Source organism: Lemur catta, chromosome 3, assembly GCF_020740605.2.
Source record: "Lemur catta isolate mLemCat1 chromosome 3, mLemCat1.pri, whole genome shotgun sequence".
Taxonomy (NCBI): Eukaryota; Metazoa; Chordata; class Mammalia; order Primates; family Lemuridae; genus Lemur; species Lemur catta.
This window is the reverse complement of record NC_059130.1, coordinates 39587905-39613084: the sequence shown is the minus strand read 5'-3', so window position 1 is coordinate 39613084 and position 25180 is coordinate 39587905. Positions and strand designations below refer to the sequence as shown.

Here is a 25180-nt window from a genome sequence, read left to right as displayed (position 1 = left end):
TCATCCAAAATATATAAGGAATCCAAACAACTCAATAGTAAGAAAATAAATAAACCATTTTAAAAATGGGCAAAGGACCTGAACAGACATTTCTCAAAAGAAGACATACAAATGGTCAACAGGTATATGAAAAAAATGCTCAACCATTTAATTTGCATCAGGGAAATACAAATTGAAACCACAATGAGCTATCACTTCACACCTGTTAGAATTTCTATCATCAAAAACACCAAAGTCACGCTTGAGGCTCTGACTCAGGGGGATGGGCGGGACATGGGCAATATATATAACCTGAGCTTTTGTATCCCCATAATAAGCTGGAAAAAGAAAACAAAAAAACACCAAAGTTAACAAGTGTTGGCAAAGATGTGGAGAAAAGGGAACCTATGTAACACTGTTGGTGGAAATGTAAATTAGTACAGCTATTACAGAAAACAAGATGGAGGTTCTTCGAACACTAAATATAGAACTACCATATGCTCTAGCAATCCCACTTTTGGGTATTGAACCCCACTTCAATTCCAAAGGAATTGAAATTAGTGTATTGAAGAAATGTGTGCACTCCCATATTTATTGTAGTATTTATTCACAATAACCAAGACATGGAATCAACCTAGGTATACACCAACAAATGAATGGATAAAGAAAATGTAGTATATAGTTAGCCCTTGAACTACACAGATTTGAACTGCGTGGATCCACTCATACATGAATTTTCTTTCTGCTCTACCATCTCAGAGACAAGACCAAACCTTTCTCTTCCTCCTCCTCCTCAGCCTATTCAACATGAAGATGATGAGGATGAAGACCTTATGATCCATTTCTACTTAATTAACAGTAAATACATTTTGTCTTCCTTCTGATTTTCTTAACAAAATTTTCTTTTCTCTAGCTTACTTTCTTGTAAGACTACAGTATATAATACATAAACATACAACAGACATGTTAGTCCACTGTTTATATTATTGGTAAGGCTTGCGTTTGTCAGTAGTCTATTAGTAAAGTTTTGAGGGAGTCCAAAGTTACATGTGGATTTCGACTGCAGGGGAGGCCAGCCTTACAAAAGAAAAACATTTTGTCCTTTGCAACAACATGGATGAACATGGAGGACATGCTAAGTGAAATAAGTCATATACAGAAAGACAAATACTGTATGATCTCTCTTATATGTAGAATTCAAAAATGTTGACCTCATAAAAGTAGAGAATAAAATCGTGGTTACCAGAGGTAGGGGATAGGGGATGGGGGAAAGGATGAGAAGATGTTGGTCAGAAGGCACAAACTTAGTTGACTGGACAAAATATATCGCACAGCAGGGTCACTCTAGCTAATAATAATATAACGTATATTTCAAAATTGCTAAGAGAATAGATTTTAAATGTTCCCACTATAAAAAAAAGTATGTGAAATGATGGAGATGTTAGATTGATTTAATCATTCTGTGATGTGTGTACATATATTAAAACATCACATTGTACCCGATAAATATAAACAATTATTGTTTGTCAATAATTTAAAAAAGGAAACTGACAGTTTAAAGAAAATAAATCCCTCTTTGTGTTTTATTATCGGCAGTTTTACTGTCACACCACTGGCAGGGGACACAGGATCAGACATAATTGGCTTTAATCTAGCCCTAAGTTAGTCAGCTTTATAGAAGGATATAGATATAGGATAGGAAATTCAGAATGCACAGTACCTTTAAACTCATCAAGGGGCCAGCAACCATTCAGTTGTATAGAAGGATATAAGACAGGAAATTCAGCATGTACGGTATTTTCAAACTCATCAAGGGGCCAAGCAACCATTCATATGAATAGCTTCTTGGGCCTCTCACTCACCCATGCAAAGAACACACACTGTTGCCAGAGACAGGGTTCATGTGGTTTACCTGAATCCATAGATGTGCCTTAGTTTTCTGTAGTCTTATACTGCTCAATTTGCAAAGATCTAAGGTCAGTATGCCAATTCACAGTTCTCTCAGTCCAAATGTGATGCCACAGATGGGGTTTCATAGTAATTTTAAGAGGTAACTGTCTTTTAGCACATAACATTCTATATTTGTCTTACCACAGTATATTGCCAAGGAAATAGTGCTATAAGGAGGCAGACCCAAGGTCAGATTTTCAGGCAGGCCTAGTTCTGTTGAAGGTCCAGGTATGATGTTTAAACTTTTTACATTGTAGTTTTCAAGTTATTCATTCTGTGCAGTTTAAAGGCTTACTGAATCTCTGCCTTGATGTCTTTCATCAACTTTCTAAAGTTCTCAAGAATAAACCCTTCTAATATTTGCTCCTGCTGCACTATTTCTCTTCTCTCCTTTTAGTTCTCCTATTGAAACCTTCTTACCTGATCCCCTATTTCTTGTTTATACTTTTTTATTTTTGATTCTTCATGTTTCCTTTGGTGTGTTTTCTCCTAATTTACCTATCATTTCATTAATTCTTATTTTTACTTTACTTTCCATTCAACACAACCACTGAGTTCTTAATTTTGGTAATCATACTTTTTCAGCTCTAGGATTTTCATTTTTAAATTAGTTTCCAGTTCCCAGTTGAAATTTTGAATCTTGTCTTTTATCTCGTAAGCATGGTTACTTTTAAGCTATCTGATAAGCTCCAACATCCATAGCTGCTGTGATTGTTTCTACTGTTTGTTGCTTATACTGGTTTTATTTATGCTGTATTGTTTTTTCCTATGTCTGTTTATTTTGGATTATGCCCTAGTTGTTTTTGCAAAACTGGAAAAAATAAATTAAGTTCTTAGATAATGTTATCTTCTTTTAGAAAGGATTTAAATTTGCAGCCTGTGGACACTAGCAATCAAGAGTCACCTCAATTTAATTTCAGGGACTGATACGAAGTTGAGTTGCAATCGTTATGAAGGATTATCTCCTACTGGTTTATCCTAGACCAGGGGTGGGGAACCTGCAGCCTTAAGGCCACATGTGGTCTTCTAGGTCTTTAAGTGCAGCCTTTTGACTGAATCCAAATTTTACAGAACAAAACCTTTTATTTTAATTAATACTTTTTGTTTGTCTTTATATTTATATTTTATTTTAAAAATAAACATATTTAAAATACCAAAGAATAAAATGAATTTCAGTTAAATACTCCTCCCAGATTGACTGGCACAATTAGAACATTAATAAGCCATAAGGGCTAAATTGATGGCTGCTGCACTCATGATTTAGTTTTAACTGCCCCCCATCACTGGTGTCACTACTGCACCAGGCTGATTGGTAAGAGTTTCTGGGGGTTGAGTATGCCAGTCTGTTATCAACTTTTGACAGCAGTACACTGTGTTTCTGTTTGAAGTGGAATTTTTGAATAGCTGCACAGCCAGACAGTATTTTTTAATTGTCTGCTTAACAGCCCATCATGTCAAAGAAGACCAAGAGAATGCTGAAGGAAAAAACTAGATTTTTTAATGAGGATTGGGAATTGCATTATCTTGTTTTTGCTAAAGATAAGATGATTTGGTTGCTTTGTGATACTGCAGTATCAACATTAAAGAAACTCAATGCTCATCAGCATTGTTAACACTCATAAGGATCATAAAAATTCTAAATTACAGGGAGAGGCTCAAAAGGTTGTATTGCAGAAATTAAAAGATGATAAGCAAAGACAATTCTTTCAAGCAGCAATAAGACCTGGAAATAATGCTCCTGAAGCAACTTATGAAGTAGCTTATATAGTTAGGAAAAAAGGGAAGCCATTCAGTGATGTAGAAATTGTGAAAGAATGTATTGTCAAAATTGTAGGATGCCAGACCTAGTAACGTTTCAAAGTACAAACAACTGTCTCTTTCAAGGAGAACCATAACTGATCGGCAGCATGAATCAGCCTTCAACTTAACAGAACTTCATGTAATACTTTGAAAGGAAAATATGTCCTATTCAATTGCTTTGGATGAATCAACTGATACTACTGACTCTGTGCAGGCTTTATAGTTCATTTGGGTCATAACAGAAGATTTTCTTTGCTACAAGGAGTTAGTTGCTTTAGGTACTCTTGTGAACAGTACACTGGCAACAGATATCTTCAACAACTTCCAAGATAAATGTTGTGAAGTTGGACTGAATTTGGTAAATTTAGTGAGTGCATGTACAGACAGTGCACCTTCCATGAAAGGAAAACAGGAAGGGTTTATTGCACAGGTAAAAAAGGTATTAACAGATCCAGATGCTCTCGCTTCTTTTCATTCTATCTTACATCAGCAAAATCTCTGTGCTAAAAGTACTATTTTAAGTGACACTTTGCAACAGTTATAAGTATTGTTAACTATATTCCTGCAAATGCAACCTGGCATCATCAGCTTCCTAACATGCTAAAGTTGAAGGATGAGGTATTCAGTATGGATTTGCCATATCATTCTATCAGGGTTGGCTATTGTAGGGACAGGGGTTAGCCAAAATTTTCTCTTTGTGAGAACAGATAAAATTTTATGAAGAATACAATCAGGAATGTGAATTATTGAAATAAGATTTCTATAGGAACACAGCATTTCTGTGTGATATCATGCTGAATCAAAACAACTTGAATATTTCTTTGCAAGGTAAAACTAACTCTATATATGATATGTGGCAAAAAAATCCAAGCATTTTGAAAAAACTTATCTTTTTTCAAAACAGTTCTTCTTCAAAAGGAAAATCGTATTAACATTTTCCCCAGTCAGCAAAGGTCACTGATGAGGATGATATATGCAAATCATTTGAAGAATACATAGCTGTTATAGACCTATTAATTAGAGAATACAATGAAATCTTCACTGACTTTGAGAATCATGACATCACACTCAAATTAGCATTTCAGCTTCACCTAGTTGATATCATCAAGGCACCTAAAGAACCAGAGATGGAATTGACTGAGCCCTCACAGGAGATGACATTTTAAGGTTATTGTTTGATGCTTAGAAAGATCCAGTTGAAATATGGAAAGAAGCAGAATACCCAATCCTTTGGCAGCATGCCTGAAAAATGCTTTCTTGGTTTTCAACCACTTATTGCTGCGAATCTACATTCTCTTACTTAACCCAAATCAAGATGCCCTTAAGGTCACGAATGACTGATACCCATGTAGAGGATTAACTGAAACTGAACTTCCAAGGTGCAACCACATATTCAAATGCTTTCCAACAAAAAGCAGATAAACAAAGTCATTAAAAGGGTACTTTAAAATTAACAAATAGTTTTTATTTTTTGAAATTATTAAGTACATAATGGTTATATTTTTATAAAATAATATACATTTTTAAGTATATATAATTTAAGGTTCTTGAATGTGGCTTTATTTTATTACAGCTAAATTAATGTGGCCTTCCACCATGAAAATGTTCCCCACCCCTGCCCTAGACTACATCCCTCTGGGGACCTAAAATGAAGTGAGTCACCCATACAATGATATGTACTGGACTCCAATCCCTGTGCCCCTGTGAAGCACCGTACGTGCTTTTAGGCACCCCACTAAAACTGGCAAATGCTCACAGGGGAAAAGTAGACTCAAAAGCCAGGCTTACAATCCTAGTCTGGTAATTTTTTTTCTGTCTTATTTGTTTTTCAATGCCTTCAAATAGGTTTTTGTTTTTAAAACGCATACACGTATAATCCAACTTTTCTAATTCCACATAAGAGGAGGGTTGTTCCAAATTACCTACTCTGTCATTACCACAACTGGAAGTTGAACCACAGAACTTTAAAGAAGACGACAATGGAATATATCTAATTAAAGTGAAACTGTATGTGAAACTCAGATATCTTAAATTACCCATAAAGTCAGAATTTTTTGTCAAAAATAAAACTAAGTAAGCACCTAAAGCTCTTTTAAAAAATGTGACACCAACAAATAATGTTTATATTTACAAAAATTTAAAAGCCCTATGTATATATAATATATTATATGAGACACTAAAGTGAAAAAACTGATATGAAAACTTACCCCATCTGGTAGTGCTCTCCAGCATACAGCACTAACAAATTCATTTGTATCATCTTCTTTTCGGTCTTTGTCCAGAACACTTTTGACTGTGTCAAACTTAAAAGTTAGCAAAGTCTTAGAAAGTCCTTTATAGTACAAGTAGAGGGAGTTGTTCTCACTTCCTAAAAGTAAATAATAATGATTTTTTGTAATAGGAAAATTGGAATAAGGACATCACATTCAAATAGTAGTATCACCCAAAGTTTTAGTCTGAAGATCTTTTAAGGTCATATTAAATCACAAGACTATTTAGAAATCAAGTAAGAAAAGGATTATTGGAAAAAAGATGTACTTTATTAATGTAAAGAAACAATCAATGTTAAATAAAATATCAATATTGATAATTCTAAGGCTAAAATTACCATATAAAATCATTTATAGCAAAGGTCTATAGCAGAACCAGAAACATGTTATTATAGAAAGAACCTTTTTTTTTTTTTTTGAGACAGAGTGTCACTTTGTTGCCCAGGCTAGAGTGAGTGCCGTGGCGTCAGCCTCGCTCACAGCAAACTCAAACTCCTGGGCTTAAGCAATCCTACTGCCTCAGCCTCCCGAGTAGCTGGGACTACAGGCATGTGCCACCATGCCCGGCTAATTTTTTCTATATATATTTTTAGTTGTCCAGATAATTTATTTCTATTTTTAGTAGAGACGGGGTCTCACTCAGGCTGGTCTCGAACTCCTGACCTCGAGCGATCCACCCGCCTCGGCCTCCCAGAGGGCTAGGATTACAGGCGTGAGCCACCGCGCCCGGCCTAGAAAGAACCTTAAATTACATTTAGAAAGACTGTCATTTAGAGAGGAAAAAGAAAGTTGTAGCACTTACACAGGCAAATTTTAATAGCCTACACAATTTATTTCCCATTCCCAAATAAAGGCGTTACTCTATTAGATTAGTAGTCCATAAACCCATATTTTTGAGCAGTCTATCAATTGTGCCAGATATTTTCTTTGGTAGTGTTTACGTTAATACACACATGGAGATGACTTTACCAAATAAAGGTCAAGTCATTTAAAAGTAATAACGAAAGCTCATATGTTCAGACATTAGATATATAAGTGCATTTGAATAATATCAAATTTTATTTTTTAACTTGTGATTTAAATTTCTATAAATTATCAATAATAAAAGATCTAAAAAAATAGATCAATACTACCCCAATAGACTATGTAATGAAGAGAACACTACATAGAGGAAAATGAATATCAAGCTTAAGAAGACACATGTCTCTAAAATTAGAAATATTATTAGTAGGAATAAATATATTCTGTATCCTACATAACATCTAAAGTACTATATTATAAAGTTAAAAATCTTATGCTATTTCATATGTTCAGGGCTTGTGCTCAGTAAAACGGGGAGGGATTAATGCTCTTCCAGGACCCGAGGAAAATTCATGCTGCTGATGCATCAAGTCCATTATGCTACCTTCTGACTTAGTATTTCTTGACCATTTCCTGACTCGGTATTTAGTCTCTTCTAATTAGATTCAATTTCAGTGACAGATATATGTTAAAACATTCCTGGAAAAGATGGTTTTACTTACCACAAGCTATATAATCTCCATTGGAAGCAAGGCCTACAAAGTTTTTTTCATTGATGTGACCCTTGAAGGAACGTAGACAGTATGGTTTCCCTACATTCCACAGTTTTAGCTGGCTGTCTGTTGAGCTGAGGTAAATACAAAGAGTTAGAGCATATCAAAGATTTCATAGCAAGAAACTCATCACTACTAATTAGAGGCAATCCAGTTTGGTGGCTACGAATGCGGACTCTAGAGCTGGACCGTTTGAGTTAGAATATTCAATTTACCATTAATTTGCTTTTGACCTTGGGCAAATTATGAAATCTTACTGGTCTCCATTTTCCATCAGTTAAATGTGAAATATAATGATTTTTATTTTATAGAATTAAAAGAATTCTATGATACATTGTAAAAATTAATTAATTTAAAATGCTTTCAATAGTGCCCAGGCCTGTAGGAGGTGTCAATACCACTGTACCACTATAATAGCAAACATGAGAGAGCTCTACTGGGAGTTGTGTATAATTTCAGGGATACATCTGTTCCTCTTGATTTATTTTTCAACTGTTGAATTATACTGGTATACTGAATTAAACTTTTTACAGTTTAGTTGTCCCTACAAGTGTGGGATATGGCTGAAAGATCTATGCAGAGTAGTTTATTTTGCTAAAAGAATATGCAAATGCAGTTATTTGCCAAAAAACTGAATATAAAAATCACTGGTAATCCTACTAAAGACTACTTTCTGACTCTAATAAAACACCACATTTTTGTTTTTCTTTTTGTTAAAATTAGATATTATACGTATTATTAGTATATTGCTTCCCCCATTAAACTTGTTTTATATTTTCTCCTGCAAAATAAATACATTTTTATATATTTATTAGTAAATGTACATTAAATCATCTTTTCTCTTACTCTTAACATTCACTGAATAGGATACTATGCTAACAGTTTTACATACACTGTTTTATTTAAAAATTCATAATGTAAGATAAATATGAATATTAGCTCCATTTTAGATGAGGAAATTGAGATTTAGAAGGTTAAGGACATTTCCAAGTCCTTATCTCTTTATTAACTACCACAATTAATAAAGAGTATAGCCAAGATTCAAACTGTCTGATTTCAGAGGCCAAACTCCTAACTCTTTAAATACTTCTCTATTGGCTCTCATCATTTCTTCAATTCTTCAAATTCTTACACATTTGTTTTATTTTTTGCTCAATAATGTTGCAATGAATATCTCTTTATATATAAAAACTATAAAATTTTAATATTTCCAAATACACTTGTGGTAGATGAATTAGTTCTACACACTTCTAAGGTCGAAATCTAAGAAAAAAAATCATCATAATTTATAAAAACTAAGAAGGAAAAAAGATTGGTGAAATATATATTATGTATCTAATTTAATAAAGTCAACTAAGATTTCCAATTTATGAAATTCAATTAAACACACACATACTTCAATTAATTGAAGTCAAACTGATTCAACATTTATAATCCTGAAAGGAAAAATATTTTTGCCATATAATTTATCATACATATTTGAATCTGAAGAATATTTAAATTATTTACTACTCATTATTTTTACTCCTAGAGACTGGATATTTTTTGACTGGTTACCTGTTAATTTAAATGTATGAACTAATTATCCCTATTACCTCCCCTTGGAAAGCTCAGTTCCCATTTTCTTTTTTTTAACCCTCTTTTATAACTCAATTCAAATTACCTTGCTAAATCAATTCAAATTACCAAGTTCTTATTTAGAGCAACCAGTGTGGAGGTAGATGTGGTGGGAGATACCAAATATAAGGCACTGGCATTAATAATCTCCTAAGAGAGATAAGAAACTAAGTAAAAAAGAAGAGAACAATGTATCATTAAGCTTGAGAACAGAAGATATGAAAAAGATATAAAAATAAGTATTGAATAGGGTAATACAAAATGAAGAGAACTATGAAATGGATAACCAAAAGATGGGACTGCCTATGTTATGTTGGTAGAAGAGCTTTGTCAATATTTTGACAATTAAGATTTATTTACCTCGCTGACATCTTATTACCATCAAACAAAATCAAAAAAAGAGAACTAAAGGCTTTTATTTTGATTCTCTAGATTAGAAAGCTTTACAAAGGACATTTGTCAGGTATGAGTAGTCATACTTAGAAAGTTCTCTTCACAACAAATTTAAAAACCACTATGAAGTTACAGAGAGATTAACATGTCAGTGTAAAAGTCAACCAAATACTATTTAAAACCAAAAATAATTCTACCACTGCAGTGCATGTAGATAAATATACAATAATGTATTAGTTGACTTTAATAAATAAAATACTTCTCATTCTATTCCATCAACTATGTATTTCTTCTTAGGGAGAAGCAGTAGGTGAAATCCAATTTGAAGTTCAAATGCAATTAAACATAGGAGCACTAACTAGATAAAGGGGGCTACACTGAAACTAGTTTCAGGATTTTATTCACAAATCACATATGAAAGTGTGCAATACAGACCAGAATATACATGTATGTTAATTTAACAAGTTATTAAAAAAATCTAGGCTGGGTGCGGTGGCTCACGCCTGTAATCCTAGCACTCTGGGAGGCCGAGGCGGGTGGATCGCTCGAGGTCAGGAGTTCGAGACCAGCCTGAGCAAGAGTGAGACCCTGTCTCTACTAAAAATAGAAAGAAATGATTTGGACAGCTAAAAATCTATACAGAAAAAATTAGCCGGACATGGTGGCGCATGCCTGTAGTCCCAGCTACTCGGGAGGCTGAGGCAGTAGGATCGCTTAAGCCCAGGAGTTTGACGTTGCTGTGAGCTAGGCTGATGCCACGGCACTCACTCTAGCCCAGGCAACAAAGCGAGACTCTGTCTCAAAAAAAAAAAAAAAATCTATTTTTAAAAAGTATATACACTCCAATGCTATTGTTTAGACACATCCACAGTGATTTTACAAAATGGTAAATGATGACAGAACTCTCTCTGTAAGCTCAACTTCTGAAGAGAGTAATACTCACGCAGAGACAATTTCCTCACCACTCACAAACTTTGCATAAGAGACCGCTTTTCGGTGTCCTTTGAATACCATGATTGGTTGTTTAGTGTTACGAAGATCATAGTAGTGGACACAGTGATCTAAAACAAAACAAAATGAGATAAATGTAGTAAATGAAGAAACTGAAAGCAAAACTATTAATAATTTTAACTGGTTTGGGTGTTTTTCATTGAAAGTACCACAGACAACTGTCAAACTTCCAACAGCTAGAAAAATAAAGGATAGGACTTATTTTCAATGATACAAGAAGATATTGGCCCTAGAAACAGTATCAAGGGTTCAAACAATTGGAAAATTAAAAATAAATCTTTATATTATAAGGGATTTATAAAAAAGGTAATATTAACATTATGGGACATCTGGATAAATATAATACTATAGAATTTTATTTCCCATGTTTGCTTTTTAAAAAAAGATTTAATTGAGACATTTTGCATCTAATAAAATATACCCACTGTAAATACTGGATACAATTCAAAGATTTTTACTAAATTTACGTAGTGATGGAACCATCACTGTAAGTCATTTTACGAGATTTTCTGCACCTCAATAACACCCCTTGCACCCATACGCCACCACACTACCCTGGGCAACCACTATTTCTATCTTAAATTCTTTGTGTATTCTAATGTAAGTGAAATAATACATTACGCAACCTCTATGGCTTTCTACACTTTGCATAATGTTTCTGATGTTCAGCTATGTTTTAACATGTGTCAGTAGTTCCTTCTTTTTTATTGCTGTATAGTATGTACTGTGTGGATATACCTCATTTTGTCAATCAACTCACCAGTTGATGGACATTTGTTTTCATTTTTTGGTTATTATGAATAATGCTGCTATGAACAATCACATTCAAGTCTTTGTGTGGACATATTTCCACGTCTCATAGGTATACCTAGAATAGCAGTTATTGGGTCATATCGTATAACATATTTAACTTTTTAAGAAACTGACAAACTGTTGATTGTACTATTTACATTCCAATCAGCAATACATGAATGTTCTAGTTTCTTTACATGAATTTGTTCAAATATCTGGATATACGACCTTTATCAGACATATGTTTTGTAACTATTTTCAAACATTATGTTCCTTGTGCTTTTATTTTCTTACTACTGTGTTGTGAATTTTGATGAGGTCCAATTTCTCTTTTTTTTTTTCAGAGATCATGATTTTCATGTTGTAAATAAGAAATCTTTGACTAATTCAAGGTATTAAAGATTTTCTCCCATTTCTAAAAATTTTATTATTTTAGTTCTTGTATTTAAATTTGCAACGTGATATCCAGTTGTCCCAGCACCATTTGTTGAACAGGCTATCTTTTCCCCAATGAAATATCTTGGTACCTCTGCTGAAAATGAATTCACAATAAATAAGGCTTTACTTTTGGATTCTTATTTCTAATTAACTGATCTATATATGTCTACCCTTCTGCCAGTACAACACTGTTTAGATAACTCTAGCTTTATAAGTTTTTAAATTGGGAAGAAAAAGTCCTCCAACTTTGTGCCTCTTTAGAAAATTGTTTTGACTATTCCTGGTCTTTTTCATTTCATATAAACTTTAGGATCAGCTTATCATTTCCTACAAAAAAGCCTGCTGAAATTTTTAGAGATTGAGTTGGATTCACAGATCAATTAGAGAAGAATTGTCATAATAATACTGAGTTTGCCAATCTGTGATTATAGAATATCTCTCCATTTGTTTATGTCATCTTTAATTTTCCTCAAAAAGTTTTTATAATTTTCAGTGTATAAGTCTTGCACTTATTTTATTAAATTTCTTCCATACATATCATTTTATTTTTGACATTATTCTGAACAGAATCATATACTTAATTTTATTTTTGGATTGTTGATTGCTCATATATAGAAATATTAACTGATTTTTGTATATTAATCTTTTATGCAGTGACCTTGCTTAACACTTTTATTAATTCTAATAGTTCTCAAAAATTTCCACATGCAGAAAAAAAATCTAAATAAAGACAGTTTAATTCTTCCTTCCAAATCTAAATGTCTTTTATTTACTTTTCTTGCCTGAGTGCATTGGCTCAGATTGTAATCTCTAGGACAAGGTTGAACTGGAGAGTCAAGGGCAAACATTCTTGTTGTGCTCCTGATCTTAGGAGAAAAGCATTCAGTCTTTCACCATTAAGTATAATGTTCACTGTTGGTTTTCCACAGAAGCCCTTTGTCAAGTTTGTTAAGAACTTTTATCATCAGTGGGGATGAAATTCTGTCAAAAGCCTTTTCTATGTCTCTGATAGTGTGGTTGTGTAGTTTTAATTCTTTATTCTACTAATACGGTGTATTATCTTTATTGCCCAGCAGTGCTGGATAAATCCCATGTTGTCCTATTGCATAATTGTTTTAATGTGCTGCTGGATTTGGCTTCCTAATATTTTGTTAAGAATATTTTCATCTATATCCTCAAAGAACACTGGTCTGTGTTTTTCTATTTACTTGATATCTTTGGCTTTGGTTTCAGGAAGAGTTTGTGAAGTACTGGTAGTATTTCTTTCTTAAACATTTGACAGAATTCACCAATAAAGCCATCTGGGCCTCAGCTTTTCTTTGTGGGAAGATTAATTACTAATTCAATTTCTTCACTCTTCATAGGTCTATTCAGATTTTCTATTTCTTTTTAAGTCAGTTTTGGTAATTTGTGACTTTCTAGGGATTTTTCATTTCATCTATATTACTGAATAAGTTATATAACTGAGTTATTAAACAGGTTAGTGAATAAATTGGCATAAAGTTGTTGATGGTATGTTTACAATTGTCATATCTTTCTACTATTGACACTTTCATCATTATAAAATGACCCTCTTTGTTTCTAGTACCATTACAACTTAAAGTATACTTTGTGGGACATAAGTATAGCTATTCCAGCTTTCTTTTGATTATTGCTCACATGGTATATATTTTTTCATCCTTTTACTCTCAACCTATTTGTGTTTTTAAATTTAAAGTGGATCTCTTATAAGACAGTGTATACTTGGGTTATAATTTTTTTAAAACCCATTTTGCCAATCCCAGCATTCTGCAGTGTTTAATCCACTTAAATCTAATATAATTATTTACAGGATGAGCATCTGAAATCCAAAAATCTGAAATATTCCAAAATCCAAACTCCTCACTTTTGGAGTACCACCATGATGCTCAAAGGACATACTCATTGGAGCACTTTGGATTTTGGATGCTAAATGGTAAGTACAGTCATGCATGGATCAAAGATGGGGATACATTCTGAGAAATATATTGTTAGGCAATTTCCTTGTTCACCTTACACAAACCTAGATGGTGTGACCTATTGTTCGTATGCTACAAACCTGTACAGCATGTTATTGTACTGAATACCGTAGGCAACTGTAACACAATGGTAAGCATTTGTATATCTAAACAGAAAAGGTACCAAAAAAATATGGTATAAAAGGTAAAAAATGGCATACCTATATAGGGCACTTACCATTAACGGAATTTGCAGGACTGGAAGTTACTCTGGGTGTGGTGAGTGAGTGGTGAGTGAATGTGAAGGCCTAGGACTTTATAGTATATAGTATGGTATACTTAGTATACACTAAATAGTATACTTAGGCTACACTAAATTTATTTAAAAAAACAGTTTTCTTCAATAAGAAAATAATCTTAGCTTACTGGAATGTATTTACTTTATAAACTTTTAAATTTTTTTTAACATTTTGGTAATAACACTTAAAGCACAAATACATTATATAGCTGTACAAAAATATTCTTTATATTCTTATTCTATAAGCTTTTCTCTATTTTAAATTTTTATTTATTTTGTTTTACATTTTAAGCATTTGTATTAACAACTAAGACATAAACACACACATTAGCCTAGGCCTACACAGGGTCAGGGTCATCAATATCACTGTCTTCCACCTTTAGATCTTGTCCCACTGGAAGGTGTTCAGGGGCAATTAACATGCATGGAGTTGTCATTTCCTATGATAATGATGCCTTCTTTTGGAATATCTCCTGAAGGACCTGTCTGAGGCTGTTTTAGAGTTAACTTGTTTTTTTATAAGTAGAAGGAACACACTCCAAAATAATAAAAATATAGTAAATACATAAACCGTAACATCATTGGTTATCATCAAGTATCATGTACTGTATATAATTGTATGCGCCATATCTGACTGGCTGCACAGGTTTGTTTACACTAGCATCACCACAAACATGTAACATGTTGTGCTACAATATTACGATGGCTATGACTTCCCTAGGTGATAGGAATTTTTCAGTTTATGAAACCACTTTCATATATGTGATCTGTCATTGACTGAAATGTCATTATGTGGTACATGACTCTATAATAAAAATATTCCAAAATCTAAAAAAATTCAAAATCTGAAATACATTAGACATTTTGGATAAGGGATACTCAATCTGTATATGGTAGGATTTACACGAAATTTTGTTCTTTGTTTCTGTTACGTCTTTTCTTGTTCTTTTATTCCTTCATTATTGCCTTCCATTGTGTTAGATATTTTCTAGCACAGCATTTTAGTTCCTTTGTTGTTTTTTAGTACACTTTTATAGTTATTTTCATAGTGGTTTTTCTGGGGATTATAATTAGCATGTTAATTTAAAATAATCTAGTTCAGATTATCACTAAATTAATTTCAATACTATGCAGAAATTTTGCCCCATCTCCTTTCCTTCTCATCCTTTGAACTATTATAGCCATACATATTACAATGTATTAATAAATTTCTATGTTATATGCTCATAAACATAGTTTTATAATAATTGTTTTACTGTCTTTTAAATCACAAGAAAGTTTTTACAAAAATTCATTTAAACTATCTTTTACATATACCTATATAATTATCTTTACCAGTTTTTATTGCTTTATGTGGATTTGCATTACTATATAGTATCCTTTCATTTCAGTCTGAAGGACTCTCTCCAGTATTTTCTGTAGGGCAGATCTGCTAGCAAAGAATTCACTCAGTTTATCTTTATCTGGGAACAGGTTAATTTACTCTTCATTTTTGGTAGATAGTTTTGGGGGATGTAAAATTCCTTACTGACAATCTTTTCCTTTCAGCACTTTAAACATATCCTATCGCCTGCTGGTCTTCATGATTTCTGATAAGTCAGCTGTTAATCTTAATGAGGATCCTTGTACTTGCTGAGTTGCTTTTCTCTTGCTGTTTCTAAGATTTTCTAACTGCCTTTGTCTTTTAATAGTTTGAATATTATATATTTAGTTAGATCTCATTGAGTCTATCCTACTTGGGGTTTACTGAACTTCATGGATGTGTGGATTGATGTTTTCCACTCAATTTAGGAAGTTTCTGGACATGATTTTTTAAAATATTTTTCTACTTTTCTCTTGCTGTATCTTCTAGAAAACTGCACATGTTCTCATGCTTGATGGTATCACCAGGTTCCTGAGGTTCTATTTATTTTTCTTTATGCTTATTTCTTTCTATCCCTTAGACTGGATTATCACTACTGACCTATCTTCAAGTTCACTGATTCTTTCTTTTGACAGCCCTAATTTGCTCATGAACCTAATTGTCCATTTCAGTCATTATACATCCAATTACAGAATTTTTATGTTTTTCTTATTTGTTTTTGTTAATATTGTTTGATGAGGCATATCTATCATATTTCCTTTAATTCTTTAATTGTGGTTTATGATTTAAAGTCTCTGCTTAGTAAGCCTAATATCTGAAATAGTTTCTTATGAAATGATTTTCTTTTGGCTTCATTGTATATCTCATTATTTTTCTTGTTGAAAAGTAGACTTTAAGATAATGTTATGTGGCAACTCAGGAATCAGTCCCCCCACCTGCATTTGTTCTAGCTAGGCTTTTTTTTTGGTGGTGGTGGTGGTGGTGGTGCTGTTTGTTTGTTTAGTGACTTGTTTAGTAATTCTGTCGAATCTATAAACCCTACTGTGTGGAGCCACTGAAATGTTTACTTATTTTTAAATTTATTTTCAATTTTTGTTTTTATTTTTAAATCAGGCTGAGCAGGGGTTGCTCCTGGTTCAGTAGTCACAAGATTGCCTTAAATGTTTCAAGACAACATGTATATCTTCCCTCCTCTGTTAAAGGGATCTGTGTGTGTGTGCATGTGTGTGTGTGTGTACACATGCACGCTGTGGCATGCTTTCAAAGCTTGGGCAACTTATAAATCTGCCTTATCCTTCACTTTCTGCTTAGAGCCTAAAGGTTAGCCAGATGTTAGTGAGTGGGGCTCTCTCCAGTTTTTCCTAGATACACATGCTGCCTTGCCCATGTGCACAGCATTCTACATTACTGGAACATGTCAGAGCTTCTCAAAGCCCCCTGTGGCTGTTTTGTTGCCCAGAAATTTTTGGCTGTGCCCTTGTTTGCCCCAACTGGTACTGTAGTCTTTTACACAACTATAATGCTGCATCAGATTTTTTCAACATCATAGGTATAGACAGGTCTTTCCCTGGAGCAATTCGGAGTTGGGTCAAATAGTAACAATACTCTGGGAATGGGGCATTTTGAGTAGCTCCAAAATCAGTTTTCTCCCTGTAGTTGCTGAAAGACTGCTGGTTTTCAAGGCTTCCATGCAACAGAGTTGCTTCATTTTGATAATCTTGCCTATATTTTTGTCGCTTATATGGAGGAATATTCCCACATTGGCTTTTATGTTTATTCTTGTATTAAAGTGATCACCTTATGTGACAGGATTCAGCTTTTATTCTAGAGGTATAAATAAATAGCTGCAATGTGGCATGTGCTAAAGTAAAAATGGAAGAAGAAACTACTGCTTCAATTGTGCTCATGTTAAATTTATCAGTTACAGAACTTAAACTTGCCCTTTCCATTAATAATTCACAATTGAGAAATATTTTAATAAAATAAGCCATTAATTTCTCTAGTTATTTTATAAGTTCAAAATAATCTGATATTATAAAAGTAATATAATACAGTATAATGATATACCACATTACCTTATTCTCAAGTTAATAAAAAAGCAAAAGGGGCTGTAAATGTAAAACTTGTAGGCATATAAGTAAAGGTTAAATTATATCTCTGTGTACTACACAAAGGTTTTACAGTAGCTAGAATGAGAAAAGTGATGTACAGAGTAAGTTATCCAATGTCAGATGTTTCTATAGACATCACAACCTCAAAACAAACTCTAGTGAAGTACTCAGAACCAGCCTACTATGTGAAGAGATGACTTATTTTCAGCAAAATAAATGCCAGTCCATGCCATTATTATCATGCTGTCATATTGTTACTTTGAGTTTTCTTGGTTTTATATTTTTATTGTACGTAATCAAAATTTGAGTTTGTAATTTTTTAAGAGATATATAAAGTATATATAAAGGTGTATAAAAGAGTATATAAAGGTGGTCTATAGTTTTACATTTGTACTTATACTTTAATAACATTATAACAAAATAAAAAATCTAGGTCAATGAGGGAGACCTCAATAATTTTCTTTCCTTGACCAAGGGGAAGGATTGTTTTTATATGTCTGAAGCATTGCCATAATTTTTTAAATATGCTTAAAAATTTGAGAAGTTAGGGTGTGGTCCAGTTCTGTTTCTTTCATTTCCCCATTTATACTTTGAAAATATGCAGAGAAGTTGAAAGAATAATACAATGAACAGTCTTGTACCTTTCACTCTAGACTCACTGACTGTAAACATTTTACCATATTTGCTTTATCTACACCCTACACTCTCTTGCACCTCCCAAACCATCTGTAAGTTTCAAACATTAGGATATTTTCTCCTTAAAAACTTTAACATCTTCCTTCTACAAACAAAAACTCTTTGATTTATCCAGAATACCATTATGTCATACTCAATAAAATTAATATTGACATAATATGCACCCTATATTCAAATATCCCCCAATTATTTTTTAAAAATGTCCTCAATATTTTAGCAAGAATACTATAATGGTCCTTTCTACTGTATCACATGAGAAGAATATAATGTTTGTTTCTTCCAGTGGTGATGCTAAATTTGATTACTTAGTTAAATGACCCCATGGCCTTGTCAGTGTAAAGAGAATCCGTCTCTTTTACTTTTACTTTTAAACCAAACTAAGCTCCACAACCATTAAGAGGAAAACCAAAACATTTTATCTTTTATACATCTAAATGTCAAATCTCAGCAAATAACCGAGTAACAAAACACTACAAATACTCTCTTCAAGCCAACAAGATTAACAGATTAATCCATACTTCACTCATCATAGAAAAATCAATGCTAAATGACAAGTTGACATCAATAATAATACCATTTGTAGAAATAAAACTGTAAATGACAATATTACTCAGTGGTGGTAAGAGACTGGGGACAGGTTCCAGTACTTTTAAAAGGTTGGTTTCAGTTTTAGGGAATTGATATACATAGTGAAAGCAGAACTTTAATCTTTCTTAATATTCCCCTTTAAATTGTTTAATTTCCCTCAAAGTTTTAGTTGATGTGAAAAATAGTTTGGTGGCAACGATTTAACACCTACACTTCACTAATAATTTAGAATGATACTGTCAAATACAGCAGCCACTAGCCACATGTGGTTATTTAAATTTAAATTATCTAAAATTAAACTAAAACTTCAGTTTTTCTGTCACATCAGCTATTAATACATTTCATGTGCTCATTAGCCAAATATAGATAGAACTACCATGTCGGACAGTGCAAATACAAAATATTTTTATTATTACAGTAAGTTCTATTTGACAGTTTTAATAGAAAATAACTGAATTAATAATCATAAATACCTACAATGTAGTAAGTAGAAATTCTATTTATATTAAAAAGACAACAGTAACCAAAAAAGAAGGAAGAATAAACTCTAAATAGTTAAGATGGTTATATTCACATTTACCAATTGGGTGAGGTAATCCTCCCTTTCTTTTTTCTCATTAACGTACCCCCTAAAGCATAGCACGCTTGCCATACCATTTTAATCAGGTAAGTCTTTCTAGAGAATGTGGAATTCAAATGGCCCAATCAATTACTCAAAATGTGGGAATCAAAACAGTAACTGTTTTATGGCTAGAAGGAATATACTATTAAATACATACATAGACACATTTATATATTATTTATTTATATACAGTCCTGCGTTGTGTAACAATGTTTTGGTCAACAATGGACCACATATATTGTCAAGGATGGGCTGTATATACAACAGGTGTCCTGTAAGATTAAAGTGGAGCTGAAAAATCCCCATTGTCTATTGTAAATTCGTATGCATTACTCAAGTGTTTGTGGTGATGCTGGTGTAAACAAACCTACAGTGTTGCCAAATAAAGATATAACAACACAATTATATACAGTACAACATATGTGATAATGATAACAAACAACTATGTTTCTGGCTTATGTATTTACTGTAATTTTTATCATTATTTTAGGTGTAGTGATAAAAAAAATACAAGTTAACTGTAAAATAGGCTCAGGCAGCTGGGCATAGTGGCATGTGCCCATAGACTCAGCTACTTGGGAGGCTGAGATGGGAGGATCACTTGAGCCCAGGAGTTTAGAACGAAGTGACCTATGATTGCATCTGTAAATAGCCACTGTACTCTAGCCTGGGCAACATAGTGAGACCTTGTCTCTAAAGAAAAATTAGTAAAAATTAAAAACAAAAACAACAGAAAAACCAACTACAGCCTTAGGCCAGTCCTTGCAAGAGGTATTCCAAAGAAGGCATTGTTATCATAGGAGATGACAGCTCTATGCATGTTATTGCCCCTGAAAACTTTTCAGTGGGATAAGATGTGAAGGTGGAAGACAATGATATTGATGATCCTGACTCTGTGTAGGCCTAGGCTAATGTATGTGTTTGTGTCTTGGTTTTTAACAAAAAAGTTTACAAAGTAAAAAAATAAAAATAAAAATAGAATAAAGCTTTTTAGAATAAGGATAGAAAGAAAATACTTTTGTGCAGCTATACAATGTGCGTATGTTTTAAACTGTTATTCCAGGAGTCATAAAGTTAAAAAAGTTTAAAAGTTTATAAAGTAAAAAAGTTATAGCAATCTAAGGTTAACTTATTACTGAAGAAAGAAAAAACATTTTTAATGAAGTTAGTATATGCTAAGTGTACTGTAACGTAGGCCTTCACAATCACTCACTACTCACTGGCTCACCCAGAGCAACTTCCAGTTCTGCAAGCTCCATTCATGGTTATTATATTTTTACTGTACCTTTTCTTTGTTTAGATATGTTTAGATACACAAATACTTACCATTGTGTTACAAAGACCTACAGTATTCAGTGTATTAATAGTAACACTCTGTACAGGTTTGTAGAATAGAAGCAATAGGCTGTATCATATATAGTCTACATGTGTAGCGGGCTACACCACCTAGGTTTGTGTAAGTACACTCTGTGATGTTTACATAATGACAAAATCACCTAATGACACATTTCTCAGAATGTATCCACATCGTTAAGTGACCTGAGACCGTATTATACATTAGTTACTAGGTATTCTCAGGAGACTGCTTCAAGAACCGTCATCCCCAGACTCCTCACAGATACCAAAATCAGAAGATGCCTGAAGATGCTCAAGTTTCTTATATAAAATGACCTATTATTTGCATATAACCTATGTACATCCTCCTGTATAATTTAAATCATCTCTAGGTTACTTGTAATATCGATTACAATGTAAATGTTATTTAAGTAATTGTTATAGTATATTTTTATATCTGTATTATTATTTTGTTGTTGTGTTGTTACTTTTTTTCCAAATATTTTCGATCTGAGGTTGGTTGAATCTGCAGATGTGGAACCTATGAATGCAGAGGACTGAGTGCATATCCCACTCTCAAATACGTGATTATAGAAACAAAATATAACAGGGTTCAAAAATTTACTTAACCTGGAAAAGAAAAATAATACCAAATGATAATGATGGGTCCTGAAATGTTAGAGATAATTAGGAATATAATTTTACAATTTAAAATTTTCTATTTGCTGTCTGTGGTTTCTTATTTGCTTTTAATAGGTCAGTATAAGGAATGTAAGAGATTTAAGCTTCCTTTTTTTTTTTTTTTTTTGAGACAGAGTCTCACTCTGTTGCCTGGGCTAGAGTGCCATGGCGTCACCCAGCTCACAGCAACCTCAAACTGCTGGGCTCAAGCCATCCTCCTGCCTCAGCCTCCCGAGTAGCTGGGACTACAAGCATGCGCCACCATGCCCGGCTAATTTTTCTATATATATTTTTAGCTGTGCATATAATTTCTTTCTATTTTTAGTAGAGATGGGGTCTCGCTCTTGCTCAGGCTGGTCTCGAACTCCTGAGCTCAAACTATCTACCCGCCTCGGCCTTCCAGAGTGCTAGGATTACAGGCGTGAGCCACCGTGCCCGGTCTAAGCTTCCTTTTTTAATGTGCAAACTTACTCAGCTCTATTTCCTCCTGTAGTTTTTCTTGTTGTACATACAATTCCTCATTTGTGTTACCTTAGCGCACCATAAATGATTTATTATATTATTCTATTTGGACTGAAATATTTTACAAAGGCTACAAACTTATTTTGCCTCACTATATCACTATGTCAAAAGTCACAGTTAGATATAGAATCTTAAATGAAGTATGCTAAAATGTTTCATGTATTATTTATCCAAAAGAGCCTTTCATAGCTGGTATACTTATAACTGCACTATTACCAACATGGTGTTTTAGTTTGAAAGCAGTGATTGCAGGAAAAAAAAAAAGAAAAACAAATACCAAGCATATTTAAATACATGCACATGAGCACACTTAAAATGTGACTAATCCTACAGTAAAAGGTAAAATATTATGAAGGCTCTTTTATGAGAATACCTACAGTTTTTTTGTTAAAACATTGCCAAAAATAAAAATGCTTACAGCTGCTATGAAGGATTACTCAACTAAGCTTCATAATCATTCATTAAGAGTTCATTCCAGTAAATGTTCTTTCAACTTTGGAATGAGGACACTGTTTATTTTTTAAAGCTGTTTCTCCTTTACCTCAAAACATACAAAGTATTTGTATTTTGTCTTCAGGTTGTCAGTGGGGATTAAAAAGGTAAAGGAAGAACTTTCCTTTGCAGAAAGAAAGGAAAATCACCAGTGTGTCAATCACTGTAAGCTCTCATCAGTGCAAACCCAGGGAAAGTGTTGCTGGGTGCTAAATTAGCTACATAATTATTTACTGATTATTTCAGCAACAGAGGTTATGCTGCCTAGTTGTAATCTTTAACTCTATTAAAAAGAATCATTTATTCAAAAACTATTCTAATATCTGTTAGAAGTCATTAACATTAGAACAGGTGGTTATATTCTGTAATTGCCATTTCTTTTAGGTCATACGAACATTTAAAAAACCTCATCTGCTAGAGAATGAGAGTTACATAATGAAATATATTTGAAATTTAAAATCTAAGGAGACTAAATGAAACCTCACCTTAGCCACAGTTTTATGAATTTAAGAAGTTTACAACCTGAAATACAAACCCTACTTTGCTTTGTACTCCGAAAACTTTTGCAAAAAAAAAAAAAAAATATGTAGGCAGTAAACGGTTTTAATTATCTAACACTAATCAATATGTATCAGTAGTAATATCTGAAATCATATATTTGTTGGGAATCTACTGGTGATACAATGAAGAACAAGAAAAGATACTGCTTTCGTAGCACTTACACTCAGGTATTGGAGTCAGACAAAAACAATTATATAATAAATAGAATAAATACAGACTAAGTGATGACAGTAAGATAAAGAAGAAATGTAATGATTGGGTGAATCTCCTTGCCATAGGATTTTCAGGAAGGTTTCTTTGAGGAGATGACATTTAAGATGAGACTGAAGATAGAGCAGCTGGCTATGGTAAGAGGCAGGGGAAAAGTGCCTAATGAAGAGGAAACAGCGCAGTGAGAGCAGTATGGAGAGTGATGTAGGATGAAGCTAGAAAAGTATAGGAAAATCTATGCAGACGGATGGGCTAATTTCATCTGTAAGAATAATATTCCTGCTGCTGTCCATAGAATAGATTGGAGGGGAGCACGTGGGGAAGAGCTGGGAGTTCTGTTAAAAGGTTACTCCAGCAGTCCACAGAATGGCTTGAACTGGGAATAATTCAATTCCAGCCTAAGCTGGGTATGACTGTAAGAAGAGCAACAGAGAGAAGATAAGGGTGGAAGAAAGAGGAGAGGGGTCAATTATATTGAATATAAGAAAGAAGATAACAGGCTAGATCAATTGATTTAGCAACATGGAAGCAATCTGGTGATGATGACAAGGACATTTTCAGTGGAAGTATGGTGAGAGAAGTAAAGTAGGTTGAAATGTGACCAGGAGAGAAAGAGCCAGGAAATGAAGACTCTTTCGTAATAAGACTTTTTAAAAAGAGGATGGCATTTAATAGGTAGAACACGCATGATTCAGTTTAGTGTCAAGAGTGAGGTATCTGGCTTTGATCTCTGTATCAACAGGAAAAACAATGGAAAAGTAATGGTTTTGTGAGGGAAAAATGAATTGAGTTCTGGATTTTAAGTCTGAGGTGCCAATGGAACACTAGGGTAAAAATTTCCAGTAAGTAGAATAGAGATGTCTGGTATTCTTGACCTAAATGTGGGATCAAGGTAGAAATTTAGGAGTCAGCTATTTAAACAGAATAACTGAATGGATAAAATAACCCACAGAGAATTTAAAGAGTGACAAGATAACAGAATATCAATGAATACCAACATTTAAGGGAAAGATCAAGAAAAAGACAACTGAGAAGTGTAAATGAGAGAGATATAAAGAAAACCAGAGGGTAGGTATTTTAGAATCCGAAGGAGGATAGTTTTTCCAGAAGTGAGTGGTTACAATATTGAATGCTACTAAGACAGTCGTCCCCAACCTTTTTGGCACCAGGGACAGGTTTTATGGAAGACAATTTTTCCATGGACCGAGGGCAGGGGAGATGCTTTCGGGATGATTCAAGTGTATTACGTTTATTGTGCAGTCAAACCTCTCTGCTAATGATAATCTGTATTTGCAGTCACTCCCCGGCACTAGCATGACTGCCTCAGCTCCACCTCAGATCATCAGGTGTTAATTTCTCATAAGGAACATGCAACCTAGATCCCTTGAACATGCAGTTTATAGTAGGGTTTGTGCTCCTATGAGACTTTAATGCTAATGCTGATCTGACAGGAGGTGGAGCTTATGCCGTGATGCGAGTGATGGGGAGCTAAATACCGATGAAGCTTCGCTCCCTTGCCCACCGCTCCCCTCCTGCTGTGCACTACCCAGTTCCTAACAGGTTCCTAACAGGACTGGTATCGATCTGCAGAGCGGGGTTTGGAGACCACAGCACAAAGAGATCAAATAAAATAAGGGCTTGGATTTAGCAACATGGAGGCTGTTACTAATCTTGGTGAGAAATTCTTTGTAAAGGTAGGAGCAGAACCCAGAATTCAGAGGAATGAGAAGCTGGGGGTAAGGCAGAACTTTCTTTTCTTTCTACTAAGGTGAAACTGTACATGTTTAAAATGAGGACAGAAAAGAACAGAGGAATTCAACTTCCATTCAAGAACTATTTGTACAAAATTTGTAACAAACTCTTATTGTGTTGTCATATTTTTATTCATAAACACTTAAAAA

At 33.6% G+C, this 25180-nt stretch overlaps 1 protein-coding gene across 4 annotated transcripts in view; it reads right to left on the bottom strand.

Annotated features, from left to right (window-relative positions):
- COP1 (COP1 E3 ubiquitin ligase) overlaps positions 1-25180 on the bottom strand; it is a 245271-nt gene that overhangs the window by 39758 nt on the left and 180333 nt on the right. For all 4 annotated transcript variants that reach the window (XM_045547294.1, XM_045547297.1, XM_045547296.1 and 1 more), the window contains 3 exons: positions 10527-10644; positions 7523-7647; positions 5937-6097 (listed from right to left, as the gene is read on the bottom strand). In XM_045547294.1, the coding sequence (XP_045403250.1) occupies positions 5937-6097; positions 7523-7647; positions 10527-10644 (404 nt within the window). The remainder of the gene's footprint in view (positions 1-5936; positions 6098-7522; positions 7648-10526; positions 10645-25180) is intronic.